The sequence below is a fragment of the Epinephelus lanceolatus genome, chromosome 11 (assembly GCF_041903045.1).
Source record: "Epinephelus lanceolatus isolate andai-2023 chromosome 11, ASM4190304v1, whole genome shotgun sequence".
Lineage (NCBI taxonomy): Eukaryota > Metazoa > Chordata > Actinopteri > Perciformes > Serranidae > Epinephelus > Epinephelus lanceolatus.
This window is the reverse complement of record NC_135744.1, coordinates 40,699,572-40,716,937: the sequence shown is the minus strand read 5'-3', so window position 1 is coordinate 40,716,937 and position 17,366 is coordinate 40,699,572. Positions and strand designations below refer to the sequence as shown.

Sequence of the window (17,366 nt, the reverse complement as noted above, 5' to 3'; positions counted from 1 at the left end):
GGATAAACCAGGAGCAGTCATTCAGAGACAGACATTCCATAGTTAATATGGAAAAAGTCATAAAGTCCACTATGACGGTGATTCTGATGCCTGCCTATTGTCACTGCAAAGTAAAGAAAGAGTTCACTCAACGCAGGCGAAGGACTCAGAGGGCTACAGCTGCTTTGAAATATCAGCATCAGAGTCAGGTTACATTCCTGTTAGGTGATAACAGCATGGATGGTTAGCCAAGGTTCAGTTTGTAGATGGACAGATGATCACAATCATGCAAGCCAAGTCTAAAGGGTCACAGGTTTTTTTTCTTGTGATTTATTGGATGACTCTACCTCTAAAAATGATTCGAGTAAAACAAGGGAAATAGCCAAATAGGTTGAGCCATGTCATTGGACTGCAGACTTCCTTTGGCATTCTGTAACAAGTTCATATTCAAGGTCCATAAGCTGTGCAGGATTTTCTCTGTCAGTCTTGTCTTTCTAAATTCCGGACATTTGAAAAAAATAATCTCCGTCCGTCACATCTGACGACAAATATGAAGTATATCGGGTCATCAGAGAGTCGTCTAGGTTGCAGAATCAGAGGGATATCATAGGAACAAGTGCTTGCTCTGTCATTTACAACACTGTCTGATTCTGTGTCCAGTTGGCATCTCTAGCACATTTAATTTCAGCTAAACTCAATACCCTATACTTGGGGGAGGTTGGCCCCCCCGATACAACTGCTGCTGCTCCCCCCACTGGCTGTGGTGCGCTCGTTTTTGTGGTGTCTTTTGAAACTAGATAACCTAAGGCAGTGGATCCCGACTGGTCCAGCGGCACGGCCCAGATTTCTCCTTAGTCATTAGTTCAAGGTCCACACAGTTTAATATATTCAGCATCATACTTGCATTTGGCCATGCCATCAAGTCAGTTTGCTGTATCCGTCAAGTAGTCACTTGCCGTCCATTCAGAATGGACCCACGACCCACTTTTGGACCATGACCCACCAGTTGGGAACCACTGACCTAAGGCATCCATTGGTACTAACCATGATAGCACAGTTTGTTGTTGAGGGGGCTAAATATTGCACCAAATTAAGGCTAAACTTTGGCGGGAGAACAACTCAAGGGGCTCAAGGGATCCCTTGAACTCTCTTGAATGGGCTCTATGGGAACCTTCGACTCTCCCCTGAACATGAGAAGCCTTGTTCCCAATAAATGTTTTGTTCCTTGCAATCAATGTACTCCCTCAAATTAAAGCTGTATATTGGTCTTTTTAGGGAAAAGGACAACTACAGCCCATGTGAAGAGCAATGGATCGCCTAACATGTAGAGATACACTGCATATTAAAACAGGGTTGTTGATTCAAAATTTTAACTGTATCGTTTAAGTCTATGCACATCAGATAGTGATATTACCTTTAAATTTGGAAACCAAAGTATATTAGAAAGATTTAGAAAGATTGATCATTATTATTAACATCATTTAGATGGTGGTTATGGCCCAATAGTGTTAGCTACACAATGTGAAGAGCAAAAGGAACCAAAAAAAATCCATTCTCTCTGGCGGCTGCAGGCCTGCAAAGAAATTGACCAATCACAGCCATCCGGTCCACATGGGAGTTACTCCTCTGCTCCTCGTCACAACCCCCCTCCGCATTTGAAAGTACGAGCGGTTTGTAAGGCCCTCGGGATGGGCGCGCTGCAGTTTGTTTACAATGGTTGCTAAGCTACTAAGAGCAATGCTAACGTTAGCATCCGGTGGTATGTAGACAGCTGAGACGGTGACAACACTCAGTTCCCGGGGAAGGCAGAATGGTCTGCAGGATATTGAGAGAGCCTCAAGGTCTGGACAACAATGGTGAGCAATGATCCTGCTGTTGTTACACCAGTTGTTATGGAGATAAACACAGAGCCTCCCTCCTTTCCTCTTACTGGACTCCATGTTTCTGTCCTGCTGGTGGCTAGTGTGGCCCGCTAGCTGCACCACAGCATCGGGTATGAGCGAGTGAAGCCAGCTTTCCGTTATGATCACAATCCCACAGGTCTGTACGTATCGTTTAGAGGCAGTCAGTAGCTCCAGTTCATCCATTTTGTTCGAAATAGATCTGGCGTTTGTCAGGAAGATGCCTAGCCTAGCCAATATCCCCGAGTGTCGCCCGCGCTTCTGCCTTCGTTCCCTCCGGCGTCTGCGTCGCTTACTTGGGCAGCAGATCCACAGTGACTCCGAAGGTCTGCCGATGGCGTCCGGGATGTTGTGTGCCTTTTGAAAGTCTCTCGTGATGTCAACCTTGCACTTCCAGCCGATGTCGATAATGTCCTGCTGACTATACACAAAATCTGCTCGACATGAGCAGAAAAACGCGGAAAAAACTACATATACGAGAAAGCTAGGAGCCGCTGCACTCTCGCGCGCCGCCATGTTCTGTCTCCTCAGTTCCTTTGACCGACGGAGGAAGCTCCGGCAAGATCTGGGCCTGAAAAGTGATGCTGATACAGCGGAGTTTTTGCTTTTTTCAAATCTTTCTCATCGTCTTTCTAAACGTAGACCATAGCTTTAACTCTCATATTGACATAGTTTTCATAGAGCCAACCTGAACAGCATAAGCAAATTCCGCAGTTATGGCTTTTTATACGAAGAACATATATATATATATATATATTACATATTGTTTTCTTCTTTATTAATTGGGATCTTTTACACATATTTCTACCCACTTAAATAATCCCAAGGGCCAACGTCCCCTTTGACTCCTGTCAGCTGTGACGGTGGTAAGAGTTAGGTTGTGGTTAGGTTCATGCAAATTAGGGTAATAAACAACAACACAACATTTCACCTGATATGAATTCTTTGTAAACTCTTCCCATGAAGGCTGATCCATGATTTTTATGCACTTGTTAACTGTCTTTATTAATGTCCAAATTAAATAAAGCCATCACCTTCTCATGACTAGATGCAGCACCATTTCAGTATAATATTATTTGTATTCTGACTTACTGTAATATGATTTCAGGCTGCACTCCCTCTGTCACACACACACACACACACACACACACTGACTTGGCTCATCCTCAGCTGGCAGGTATAGCTGCATTAGCTCATACGTAGGTAGGTATAATCCTACAGTATAATCATTCCTGCATGCTGTTGCCCTCCGTTGCTAACAACACTGGCAGCCAGTGGAAAGATGGCTTTACCGACTTCGGATAAACGCTCTCAGGTTACCGTGCGGCAAATTGAAGCAACTACAGGGGTATTTCGTAGAAACAGATATGACACAAGCCGGCAGTGTGTCCCCGGGCAGAAAAGCAGCTGTCACCAGGCCAAACTAAACCACACGGAGAGATTTTCTATATTTTTCGCTAATCTTGGAGCACTTCACCTGTTGTGTTCCCTGTCCAACATTAGCTTTTCAGTTCACCTGCCAGCTGCTACAAAGAATTCAACCTGCCAAAAAGCTGTTTTTACTTGTCACATGAAATGATATCTTTTTTGAAGATGTCAGCCCTCCCAGTAATCAGTTCTGCTTCATGCATAGAATCACTTGCGCCCTCAAGATGAGACGTGGTGTCTCACAAAGCAAATAGTACAATATGTGCCCTGTACAAAATAGGTGAGAGAAATGCTTGCACTCAACGGGAAAGGATTACATAGCCTGACAGAGGCAGCACACACATTCTGCTCCAGTCACTGGCCTGTGAAGGCTCAGTGAGTCATTTGGTTGAATTTGGGCATTGCAGGCAATTGGGCTACCCTTTTCCCATCATTTCAGTCAGGCCGCACAGCAGATGACTGTGAAGTTATATAATTGCTGAGACATTCCTAAATCTCACTGGACAATTTGCTTGACTCTGGCTGGCCTTTGCATCCAACTATGCTGGAAGAAATCAAAGAATGTCAAATTTCCGCTCTATTATCCAGCTAAAATGACTCCTGAATTATTCTGAGGGATAATAGAGGCCATGCCTTTGCAGAATCAGGTTTCTCTCTACATCTACGTTACCTACTTCTGACTGGAGTCTACATGGTTTGAATCGTTTTATTCAGTTGAAACTTTTTCAAAGCTACGCATAAGTCTAAGTTCTAGTGTGCTTCAGTGTTTCAGTAGTGCCTCAACATTACCTCTAGGGGTGGGGAAAAAAATCGATTTTTAGATGCATCGAGATTCTGTCTTGAATGATGCTAGCATCGATGTGGAAAACTCATAATCGATTTTAATTTTTGTTTAATTTGTGTTTTTTTGAGAGCTTTTGAGTGTTTTTTGCCGTGTTTTCGTCGTGTTTTCACCATAGTTCGTAGTTTTGCCACTGTTCGTCTTTTTTTTTTTTTTTTTTTTTTTTCCCAGTTTGTGTTTTTATAGCTCATAGATAGTTATAGTCAGTTAAAGTTTTGTAAATACTGGAGGAGAAATGTTGAGGAGGTCGACGAGAGACAGGAGAGTCCCGTTGAGATTTGTGGATGAGGAGGATGGACCGGTGGAGTGTAGTCATCTCACTGGATATGTATTCCCAGCTTTATTACAATAATGTTTTTCAATATCTAGTGTAAATTTTCTTATTGGTTTGTTTTAGAATCGAGAATCGTTTTATAATCGAAATCGTTGCCCTCAGAATCGGAATTGAATCGAATCGTGAGGTGCCTAGAGATTCCCACCCCTAATTTCCTCCTGGCTAAAGCTGTTACTTTCAGTTCGATATTAAATTAAGCACTCTTTATTTAAGGTTGCAGCAGCCAACTATTTGCAACAGTTTTTCACATTGTGATTGTTTCTGAGGTTTTTGCAGTGTTTTATTAAACTTTTAGGGCCCTTTAACAACTAAAATATCAAAGTAACACACATCAAAAATTATAATGAGGTGCTAATAATTCACAATAGAGTTGATTGTAGAAAACAAGTTTTGCGACCTCTGGCTCCATATGCATTTCTTTTATTTTGATGACATTTTGGCCTTTGGGCCTTCTTCAATTCTACAATCAACCCTTTCATGACTAAGTTATTTGGTACAGACTTTCAGACTTTTCCTTTTTATTGGAACCAGTAGTTTGGACTTCTGGCAGGCAATCATCAGGACAGGAAAAAGGTAAAGCAACTCAACAAAACGAAATGAGCCAAGGAGGCGTTGGGGAGATGAGAAAACCAAATGTTTAACTGACATTTGGTCCGACGACTTTATAAAGAGACAGTTGGAAAAAAAACTCAAAGGTGATGACAACAGCATATAGGCATGTCGTGTAAGATTCATAATTGCAATGTGAAACAAAAACTAACCAGACTGTATGTGTACAACATAACAAAAAACAGTAAAGTTTAGACTTTGGTTTGAACTTTCAGGTGTGAAAAGGCTGTTAAAGACAAAGAAAAGCTCCGTGTATCACATCTGAACTGAGAACAGTGCTCTCAGTCACCTGTAAAGGTTACCAGCCAGTGACAACAGTCAGTTTAGATTGAAGATGTACTGGACACACGCAAAGTAAACTCGGCCAGTGTGAGGCTAACTACAGCGTGAGGCGAACTATTAGCATACAGTTAAGCTAAAAATGTTGATACAGAATGCTTAAAACGTTTAACTGGGAGATTTAGATCACTGAAATTGACGTGATTAACTGCATCACTTCACAAGACCTGTTAGCTTAATCATCAATAAATCTGAAAATTAAAGCCGTAACAGTCTAGCACAGTTAAACATGATTACAACTTTCTTTATCACAACCAGCTGCACACATTCACAGACACACAACAACACGGTGAGGAAGTTATAAAGTAACACTATATGCTATGTAATGGGAGTGCAAATGAGAGGTCAACAAATGTAGCTGTTGAAAGCAAAAACCCGCAGATATCAGGTCACAGATTTCAGAATAAAAGCAGCCATTTCTGAATAATTTACATCTGATTTTCATACAGGAGTGCATTACTATACAGACACACATATTTTTCAGACACAAATTCACATTCCAAACTTTGAATATCGGCACACTTTTCTTTAGCAGGTGATCCGTTCTCTACAACGGATCACATTTTAAAAGTAACCCACACACATTCAGCGTGAGTCCTACGCCCTTTCTGCCAGAGAAAAAGCTTTTATTCTACCAGAGTTCAAAACTGAGCTCGTGATGTTTTCAGGCCCACGGCCTTCGAACAATAAAGGACTCTCAGTTGATAGTGGAGTGCTTCAAATTCCTTTTCTGCCCCATGAATCAAGAGCAACTCTATTACACTTTGATTAAAACTGCTGATACATATTTACACAAAAAAATCTGTTGAAACTTGCGGCCAAGCATCATCCCAGCCTCTTATGCACCTTATAATGTGAATTCTTTCCTTAGCTAATTAAAGAAACTACTAGAAGAGACCTTTATAAGTAACCCAGGAGTCATAGTCTGTCTAATCGAGGCTCAATCAGGTCCTCATTAAATGCCACTCGTTAAGCTAATTAACCAATCATCTCCTTAATGAATGTCATCAAACACCAATTATCAGTTGTCATCAAAAAGAAACAGACAGACCTGAGAGGCTAAGGTTCTCATTACCTCCCTGTCTGTCACAAAACGCATTATAAGAGCTGCAGCTGAACACATACTCACTTGTGATTAACATGCTTCTCAAGTCTGAAGTCTTGGATGAAGAAAACTTCAGCAAACTTCCATGTTGCCCCTGAGAGCGGATGTAGGATCAGACACATAGATATTTAACAAATTAAATCCAAATGGGAAAAGTCATATATCCAGTGTAGCAATGGAGCTGTAAAGTCCAGTCGTACTGGTCATGTTGGGCATCATGTTAATGAAGTCATTGTTGGAGATTTCCCCTTACCCCTACCACTCCCCTTCCTCTGGCCCGGACTGGACCAACAGAGCACCAGGGGGAGGAGGGTGTCCTAAAAATAACTTGAGGTAAACATCTCAGACACATGAGCGCCTTGCTGAGGAGACTGAGATTATTTGTGTTTCTGTGACAGTATGAGATGTGGAAGAAGTCATGGATAGGCCAGTAAAATTAGGGAGATAGCATCTGTAAATGATGAATGTTGTTGACCCTCCCTGAAGGGAATGAAGGATCCCAGAGTGAGCTGGCTGCCCACTTGGTACAAGAGTGACCACAGATTTCCACAGGGCAGGAATTGGCTTTGCGGCTGGCAATTTTTCCCCCCCCTTATAATACTATAATTCAAAATAGGCCATTTAGGGAGTCAAAAGTTCCACTTTTCCTAAAATGAGGTCTGTAGTGAAACCTGTGATACAAATCAATATTCTCCTTCACTTGGGCCTTGCATTACAGCCCTCACATGATGAAATTACACAGAGGAAAGAAGCCAGGAAATTAACACAACTCTCTCTTTTCTGTGATTGAATACTTTCCACCAGCTTTGATCTGTGACCAGCTCAAAGCTGTTAGCCGTGGCGGGGGGGCTTTGAGAACGAGCCACTTCAGATGAAATGAAAGACAGATATCTGACTCGAGGAACGTCTCAACGCGAGGAGGAAAAAGTCCTTGCCATGCCCTAATAGCCTGTAGTTCTTCAAGGTTTCATCTTGGCTCAGTCCAAGGTATACCATTAGTGTTAATGGCCTTCCATTTAATGCGTAGGTGTTTGATTATGGGATTTTAAATGTGAATAACTCCCTCAGAGGAAAGGAGAAGAGAGAAGAGTGGTCTGCAAGATTCGCTACATTAATTCACAAGTGGAGGGGGAGAAAGTGGGAGTATGTAAACAACTAATGGACTTTTTTCACAGTCTGGCAAGAGTTGCAGAGCAAGAGGAAGAAGAAGAAGAAAAAAAAAGAGGTCGAAACTTGTTTTCTTCATTTTGGCAACATTTCTGAGAAGATTTCAAAGGCCTGATAAGTTGGTTTATAGGCTAAAGAAGATGTGAAAACATCTGGCTGTGGAAAATATACAAAATACACCACAAGTAGAGTTAAACACGTTTCAAATATTCCCAGCATTCTACTGAAACTATGCTCAGGTAGGTGTTGGCCAGGGTCACCGATCAAATTGCCCCAATTCTAACTGCTTAATTATAATATGTGAATATATGTGTGAACAACCTAGTTTCATCCTGACAGCTGTTAGGAACAGACGGAGCAGCAGATTTACCCTCAATCAGTTCTATCGCCTGCTTTACATTTACTCTGATAATTTACAGCATCTGTGATTTATGGAAACGTGTGGGACGTTTGATATGCAGACCTCCACAGCAGAGTCCACTCTGAGGCCTTACAGAGGAAAATGTTGGGGGAATTCAGAGATCTATGAGGAAGAGAACTCTTAGAAACACAACAACATCCGTTATTTGCTCAAATAGCTTGAGAAAAAAAATGTTAATGTTTGGTAGCAAAGCAGGAAGTAGTTTATAGGGAGTGTCTTAAAGCAAAAGTCCTACATTTTTAGAAATTTGCTTATTTGCTTTCTGGAGTCTCATATCTATGTTAATATGAAACTACAGGCAGCAACCTTAGCTTAGCTTAGCTTAGCTTAGCTTAGCACAAAGGTTGGAAAGAGAGGCAAACAGCTAGCCTGGCTCTGTCCAAATGTAGCAAAACACCTACAATTACCTCCGAAGCTAAGCGCCTGCATACAACTGGTATTAACATGCGTCATGAGTGATCTGATTACAAGTGGACAACTCACAGTCTGTCTCTTCACACCTGGCATCAGAATGCGTCTTGAGTGACCACTTGTGATTGTATCTCACCTCTCTGCTCTATATGCAAATAAACATACATCAATTCTGTTTGCAAAGGCAAAATGCATTGTTAATTTTACCTGGCAGGAGGTTTAGTATGCTGTACGTTCACTTGCAAGAGTGTGCCTGCACAGAGAGTGATAGGAATAACTGTTGGCATCAATGTTACCTAATAGTTATAAATGAGTTTAACAACAGAAATGAGCTGCTTCGTTGTTGGTTTGAGTTTCTTTGGACCGTTAAACAACTGCCGCTGCTGTGTTAACTCATGCTAACCACACGACATTGAACTGGCCGTTCCCTGAGCGAAAGTGGTCCCAGGGGACGTTCCTTTGGGGCTGCGTTTACTGGCGAGTGTGTGGCGGCACCGCACGTGTATTCACACCAAAACCAAACAGACGCATCGCGCAGCAGCCGCTGCTGTCCCCTCAAAATACAAACCACTCCAAAACAGTAGTGCACAGTGTAATCTCCAATAAACCCCAAAGAAGAAGAAGAAATGAGTTTGGACCCAAAGCCCAGGGTGGACAGGTTTGCACGCCAGTGATTATTCCAGCGCTTGCAGAATTAATATTTAGCACTACAAATGGGTAAGTACATGAAACATGTGCCTGTCAGGTCTCGCTTGGTGAAGGGGGAGATGTCTGTGGTGGCCGAGAGAGGCCACAACACACGCAAACTCGTGTTTTTTGTTGAATACAGCGACCATTAGCTCGCGACTTGTGCAAAAAAAAAAAAAAAGGCATCTCTTCTATTTTTGAGCTTGCTCACGACAGCAGCGCGTGGAATGGATGCGGTGTGAATGCTCTAACCTGTTAACATGCTCGCCGAAATGAAAATGCGAGTAAACAGCGACCGTTCGCGAGCGCGGGAACTGCCCATTGGTCCGACAGCCCATTGGTTCAACATCCTATTGTTCCGACCATATTAAACTCATTGTTCCGAAGTCCGTTCCGAAATCATCATGATGCCCTGTGGTTAAGGTCTGGTTAGGTTTAGGCACAAAAACCACTTGGTTAGGGTCAGGAAAAGATCATGGTGTGGGTTAAAGTGAAAAAGAAATTGACAAACACATAAGTCGTGAGCCTGCTCCGCCTCAAGCCGGTCGCGGCGCACCATACGCCCACCGCGAGCCGTTCAGCACCGCGGACAGTTGGACTAATGGGATGTCGAACCAATGGGCTGTCAAACCAATGACATGGACCCGCGAGCGCTACGTGAACACATCACTTGCAGTGTAAATGAGGCCTGAGAGTCGATAAGCAAGGACCACACTTGAGTAGGTGGTCCTATAATGTGGCCCAGGACACATAAGCGTACACACTGCTGAAATAATGTGGTGATCGGATTTCAAGATGCACTGAAGACGCATTTGGTTGTAACTCATTTATTCAATCCATACAAAAACCAAAGTGTAAAAAACGTCTGCTCACTGTTTCACAGGGATATGTGCCAGCTGTTTGTTGCCTGCTGTTACTAAGAACAACACTGATGAGAAAAAAAAATTCAGGCTGTGAAACCAAAACACCTTATTGATAAAGGTTTTTGGGGTTTAAATACCTGCAAACACCGCACAAGGCTGAAATAAGGTACAGCCAACAGGGTTTTTCAGGTTATAAAAATAATCCATTCAGTATTTTTATTTACATTTAATACTGTCTTGATGATAGATGATAGAAATTTAATATCATACTACAGTGCACTTTGTGGGAAGGACGAAAATACAACATTCATTTGTTACAATACAGAAGCTGAAAATTTCATATCCTCTCTGAGCTTCTAAAGTAACTGACTATTAGTAGCAGAAAACATTATTAAAGAATAATATTACTACTTTTTGAAAGAACTAACTACAGCCATTAAATGACTCCTCACCAGTGACATTTGTATTCTAACCTATTTTACTGCACTTCCAGTCATTCATGTATTTATTCATTTGTACGCAGTTAAACCCTCATCTCAAAGTCACACAGGGGAAAGAGAGGCCTGCTGTCTCTGGAGCTGACAAGATGTTGACTGTAGGAATGCGGATTAAAGCAGAGCTCAGGGCCTGACCTCTGGCTCTGCTAACAAAAGACTCTGACTGTATGCGAGTGTATCTCTCTCTCGCTCTCTCCGCTGTGTATAAAGGTTACACAAGACTGCATTTCCTTTTCCCAAGCAAGAGCCTCACGGGCGTCAGAGGAGGAAGAATCCAACAATACTCCCAGCGGATGGGAGTTTTTCTGCATGTGTATATGTGTGTGTGTATGTGTGTGTGTGTGTGTGTGTGTGTGCAGTCTTTATGTGTGATACATGTATGAGTGTGTACATATGTGTGTACGTGTTTTGGTGTTTGAGGGAGGCATTTACAGTACGTGAGGATGTGTTGTGTTTACTCTGACAAGCTTAGCCTCGCTGCATATTCACTGCTGCTTGCGTGTGTGCTCTGGGGTGTGTACGTGTTTGAGTTTACTTTGTGTAGATGTGTGTGTGTGTAAGTGTGTGTGTGAGTGTGTGTGTAGTCTAATCTGAATCCAGCCTCAGAGGCTTCAGGGCTGGTATTTCCGATGCAGCAGGACAGGAAGCGGCCTGCTCCCTTGAACTGTGTCCGTCCCTCTGAACACTGCAGCACATACTCTGCAAGACCTATCACTTCATCTGTGTTCGTTTGTGTGTGCGTGCGTGAGAGATAGAGTCAATATATAACCATCAAAACCAGTAAAAAAATATTAATCAACAATAATTTAATTATCAATAAATCATTTAAGTCATTAAATAAAATGTCATGATGTCATTATTAAGTAAAAACACTCAAGTAAAATTGCTTGAAAGAAAATAAAATTACTTGAGTAAACTCTGAGTAAATGTTACTGCATTACCTTTTTTAAAAAGATAACGGGCATTGAAGGGAAGGTAAAAAAAAATGACTGATGTTATTTGAGACACCAATAAATAAAGACTGTATTTAGACTACAAAATGAAGTGTCAAAAACACACACACACACATCACACCACAGAGCCCCTATGTCCAATCAATTCCTTTTCTATCGTAGATAACACTTTGCAGCCTGTGCATACTGATGGGGTGGTTCATCAGTACAACCTTTCTTTTTATAACCTCACAAGAATTAACCAGAAAAGAGGACAAAACTCAGGCAGTTAAACAAAAGAGATCAGCAGTAAAGAAAAAGAGCTACAGACACCACGCCGGGTGCAACAGGCATTATTAGGCTCCAAGAATTAAATAGCCTGACACTTCATATAGAATTAACAGCAGAATAAACCACCGCAAGAAGACAGCACAGAGATGTATGAACAATATAAACTTCACAGCGGCTGCTGCTACAAACACATATTAAAACTAAAAGAGAGCTGCACAGTTTTGCAATGCAATGTTGACCACCACAGGCTAAGATACTAGCATCACAATAACTGTGTTGTTGTATTCTCACCTGAGCAACATACTGTGAGCCTCGAGTACTGCCAAGTCCTCCTCAGTCTGGTCCAGGTTTAACTTCTCTGCTCGTTCAATCAAAAAGCATAATATAACCAATCCACTCAGCCTGTCTAATCATGGTGCAGAAGGTCCTAACACACCACACTGACGTTCCTAAGTAAATGCAGAAGTCGCTGCTGGAGGATCTGTCATGAGTATTTTAGCATTTAGCATGTTAGCACAACCCAGAGTGCAGCTGTTTTACGAGAGTCTTTCATGTGGCTCACTAAGCGTGCACGCCGGGTGGTGACTGTAGATGGTAGGAAGTGGTCTGGGTTTTTTCACCTACGCCAAGGTACAATAATGCTAACCTTAAACCGTAATATGACATTTTTAAAATTATACTACAGGGCTGTACAGTGCGACATATATGGCCCACGTGCAATGGAAAAAAATGTGTGTGATGAATTTATTTGCCTAGTAGCACGTGTGCGACAGACTGCTTGCGAGCTGCTTGTGTTTGTGTGTGTGTTAGGCTGACCAAACGGACATGTCCACTTTTCACGTCCTGTCCGGGGCGTCCGGGGGGTGTTTATAAATTGATGATAATGTCCGGTTTTCCTTGTGTGTGTGTGTGTGTGTGTGTGTGTTAGAGTGCGGCACGGGCCGCATATTTCTGTCCGAACCAGACAGTCATTCTGTTTTGTTATGTCCGAAACCAAACCGAGCCCGACATTATTTAATGAGTTTGTGTCACACAGTTGTCATGGTTACAGGCTATTTAACAGGCCGGGCGTGCACCGTGGGCGCTCCACGGAGAGGGAGACCTCCGTGTTTGAGACGGGAGCGGGCGACGGGAGGTCCGAGGCTTCCAGCGAGAGGAGAGGGAGAAATATAACAAAATAAGATAAAATAGGAAAAACCTGTCTCCCTCTTTTATTTCATTTTCAGCGTTTAATCAAGGCGTAGGCGGGCGGCTGGAGGTCCGAGGCTTCCAGCAAGGGGAGCGGTAGAAACAAACAGCCAATGTGTGTCTGTGTGTGTTATGTTCAGGTGTTGTCACGTAAATAACAGTCCCCAAGCAATAAACAGGACAGACAATAGGATTTTATTCATTTTTACACTACATTTTCACTGAAAGCTGACCGAATCCGACCCGAGCCTGAATACAATTTATACATTTTTGACCGAACCCGGCTGACCCGTCGGGTACCATCGGGCTCGGATCGCCACACTCTAGTGTGTGAATGTGTCCCCTATCTAGAGGGGCCTATCTGAATTTCTGTCTTTGAGAGATAATATTTTGTAATATAACTGAATTTTCTATCCATACATATAAACTTTAAATATATTAAAATTATAAGGCATCTTTGAGTAAACTGCGAGTATCATTTGAATAGGCTATCTCGTGGCCGGCCGAGTGTCCTCTTTTTTGGAAATCAAAATATGGTCACCCTACTGTGCGTGTGGTCTGTTTTTTTCTCGTTTTTTCACTAGATGACAAGAGCGTTCACTTCTGTCATCATCTGGCAGCCAGGTGCGTCGATTCATTAGCGTAATGAACGGAGGGAAAGCTCTTGTCATCGAGTGTCTTTGTCTCTGTGGGGGAGGCGGGGCTATGGGCTACACATACACAGACATAGTGCGATCTTCGTGAGGGGGAGACGAGGCAGAGAAAAAAAAAAACAGTTGAGCGTCAGAGAAAGACAGGGAACTTGTTCCTAAACCAAATGCCACGGCCCCTGTGTGGGAGTGTTTTGGATTTAAACCAAATGACAGAGGGGAGCCCAGTAAATTGGTGCCGGGTTTGTTCTAAAACCATCTCAACAAAAAGAGTGAATACGACCAACTTAACTGCACACCTGAGAGTGAGAGACTGAGAGTCTATTTTTTTGTAATTATAAGGTCTTTATTTATTTATTTTGGTATTTTTACGTGTTATTTCGGATATTTAAATTTTCTTTTTTTGCATTTGTTAAATAAATGTTTATTTCTCTTTAAAAGGGTGTATTTGCATCAATATGCCTTTATTATCATTATATAAGTTTAAAAAAAGGTCTAAAAACAACAAAATTACAACAATAATAATAATGGTCTTAAAAGCACAATATTACACAATATTATCGCTTATCACAATAGTTTCTGATGCAATTAATCGCCTAGCAAAATTTGTTATCGTGACAGGCGCTACAAACTTTATGGCCTGTGCTACAAAATTATCACCCTCTGTAGCACCAGTGCTATGGGCTAAAAAAGTACAGCCCTGTATTGCATTGTTATACTGTTGACAGACTGCTAGGAACAGTTTGTGGACATATAGGAGCACAGGACACCGTTTATTAAAAGTAGTGGGCTTTATTTCTATGAAGATAATCTCTATTTAACAGTCAACAAGCACATAATCAGTTTTTACTGCTACAGTCGGCTTTGTTGATGACACAACGGGTGTGGATTAAAAATAAATGAAAGGGATATCCGTGAAAACTGCATTCTATTTCAGTACCAGACAGTCAGCACCAAATTTCTTGAAAACCATGTGGTGAAAATAGCACTGCGCATCTCTGTTTCTTAGGCTGGCTCTTACAGGCAAGCAGGCTGGTGGTGATATATAAATCTCCATGAATTCTGTGGCTGCCAGTGTTACACACATCTGTACTATGGTTTGGAATCAGAATGATGGTATTTTCTTCCCATAAACAAGGATATATGACTCAATTTACCCATCATAGCAAATCTCCTTCTGTCTCTATGTGTAATTCAAGTAGCAGCATGAATGCTACAGTCATCATTCCTCCTAAAAAACCCCAAACAAAACAAAACATCACAGCCATGACTTCCTCACAGGAATGGATGTCTTAATTAAATGCTTAAATCCTTGTTCCTGCTTTGTGGAAGTAAATATGAGTGCTGCAGATCTGGGCTCTAGCAGCCTCCCCTGGTCTCCACAATCAGTTTACTGGGAATCCAATAGTGATGCTTTTTATTAGCACTAAGGGATGATCTGAGGTAGTAAAGCCGAATTTGTGCATGCAACACTTCTGATGAGTGTCGCTCGACAGAAATGATGTACATTCGACAGAAAAAAGTGTTGCACTTCCCTGATCGGCACCTGGAAAATATTATGTTGCAGACAATGATCCGTAAAAATATAGTTTTGTGACAGAACTTTAACTTCCGTGATTTTGTTTCGCAAATACCGGGTAAATAACTGCAATAAAATACATTTTGCAGGGGGAATGCGTCTCCTCTTTTCCCCTCCATTCATAAAATTTGTTGTGCTGTTGGCTGTGATACCAGTCGACAAAGAAACCCCGGACTGCAGTTTTATTCCATCCCAAAGGATGTAACGTTAGACCGGCGGAATAAATGGTTGGCTGCGATAAGAAGAGACCATTGGCAGCCAACAGCTAACGTTAACTCCAGGTTGTGCAGTCAACACTTCGTGTCCGTTAAGTCCTCAACTCTATCTAATTTTTATTTTAGTCTTTGAAAACCCCTTACAAAGCACGCGAAACATGATTAACTTCAGATGCCATATGATTAACGCCGACAGCCCGACACTACGTTACCTAACGTGATGTTAGCTACCTCAATGGAGATTCACATTGTCTTATGCTAATGTTAGCTAACGTTATCTGATTACGATACACTCAAAAGCTTGTGGTTTGAGCTGATGTCTAATTAACTATTATTCTTACCTACTCTTGTCGTGGTGTGGGTCCTTAAATATAATACACACTCACCAGCCACTTCATTAGGTAACACTTCTAATGGTGTCTAATGCAATCCAATCCTATGGTTATGCCATAAATGCTATTTTTACGAAGCTTAACTTTATACATTTTGGTTTTTTGTTGACATTGTCAAAAAGGCGATAATTATACATTATGTTTATTATAGAGGTCATAGTGGATGGTGCTGGTGTACTGGAGTGCATTATATTGTGTGTTCTCATAATTTTGCCCAATCCATTAACATATATTGAGGGGGACAAAATATTAGGAACACTTTAATATGTTACACTCCAGTACGCCAGCACCACCCAGTACAACCTTAATAATAAACATAAAGTTTAATTATCACCTTTCTGACAATGTCAACAAAAACTGAAAATGTAAAAAGCTTCATAAAGTAGAATGTATGACAGAGCTGTTGGATTAGATTGCACGGGTGGACCTAATGAAGTGGCCGGTGGACGGATGGACAGACACACACACACACAGCATTTTGCAGAGGTTAGCGGACAAAATACTGTTGAGGGTACTAAATATGGGTCGCAACCAGTAATGGAAATTTTTAACAAATATCGTTGTCTCTCCGTCTCGTTTAAGTGTGTGGTGTGTACTGCCATAGCGAAACTTAGGAGTACAGTCAAATCGGACACAAATATGGCAGCGGTCTCATCGACGTGATGTCACTGGTACCCATGAATAGGTCACTGCCAGGCCTCCCTACGAGGCTGGGAGGGAATCATCACAGTATACCCACTGCAATAAACTAGACTACACCACTGGCGGTGTTACTACTGTCACCACAGAGGTAGTAGTTTTCAATCCACACCGACTCTGACCTGCATTTAGCGTCTCTGTCCACAGAAGCAGCTGTCTGTCAGCACCAGCTCCTGCACAGCGGAGAGCACAGCGACCAGCCAAACTGCCTTCAACAGGCTGACTGAGTAGACATTTACTGAATCAAAATGTTTTTCATGTCAGCACCATGGGAGGTTCATATGTATTAATTCATTTGAATTTGCTGTTCGCCAACTGGGAGCTAATAAATCAATACATATACAGTTAGTAAGTTAAACACATACACAGTGGGATATTTGTGTGATTTTAAACAGCTGTCTGTGTAGATTCGGCTTGCAGAAATAGACTCGGACAGTGAAAAAAACGCAGGGGGTATGTGGTTACCATGGAGACGACTGACGCCCGGGCCACACTACCTGCGAGAATAGGAGTCTTGCCTCTTTTTTCTGTGTGACAAGCACAGTTTCAAACTAAAGGGTGAAAATGGTCTTTTGATAATCATGTTGAAAATACATAAGCTTTCTTTTTTTAATTTAATTTTTTTTTAATTTAATTTTTCAATTTAATTAAAAAAAAAATAAATTAAATTAACTCAACCTTTCCTGTTGCCTTTCAAGATAAAAGCCCTCTAACAGTGCATCTGTGGACAAAATCCCTTCATTTGTTAATGCAAAACTTTTCATTGTGAAATATTGGCCGTGTTGTTGATGATGCAGTGTCTTGCATGGCTCCATAAATGAGAAGAGTATCGGCTTTT

General features: G+C 41.7%; 1 protein-coding gene across 3 annotated transcripts in view; it reads right to left on the bottom strand.

Moving 5' to 3' along the window:
- The window catches only part of LOC117268507 (rho GTPase-activating protein 7), a 187,480-nt gene that overhangs the window by 60,512 nt on the left and 109,602 nt on the right, over positions 1-17,366 (bottom strand). Inside the window, exon 1 of one of the 3 annotated variants that reach the window (XM_033645053.2) lies at positions 6,561-6,777. The exons of the other annotated variants lie outside the window; for them this stretch is intronic. Coding sequence (XP_033500944.1) covers positions 6,561-6,573 — 13 coding nt within the window. The 5' untranslated portion in view covers positions 6,574-6,777. Of the gene's footprint in view, positions 1-6,560; positions 6,778-17,366 lie in introns of those variants that run through there. 3 annotated transcript variants of the gene reach the window in all.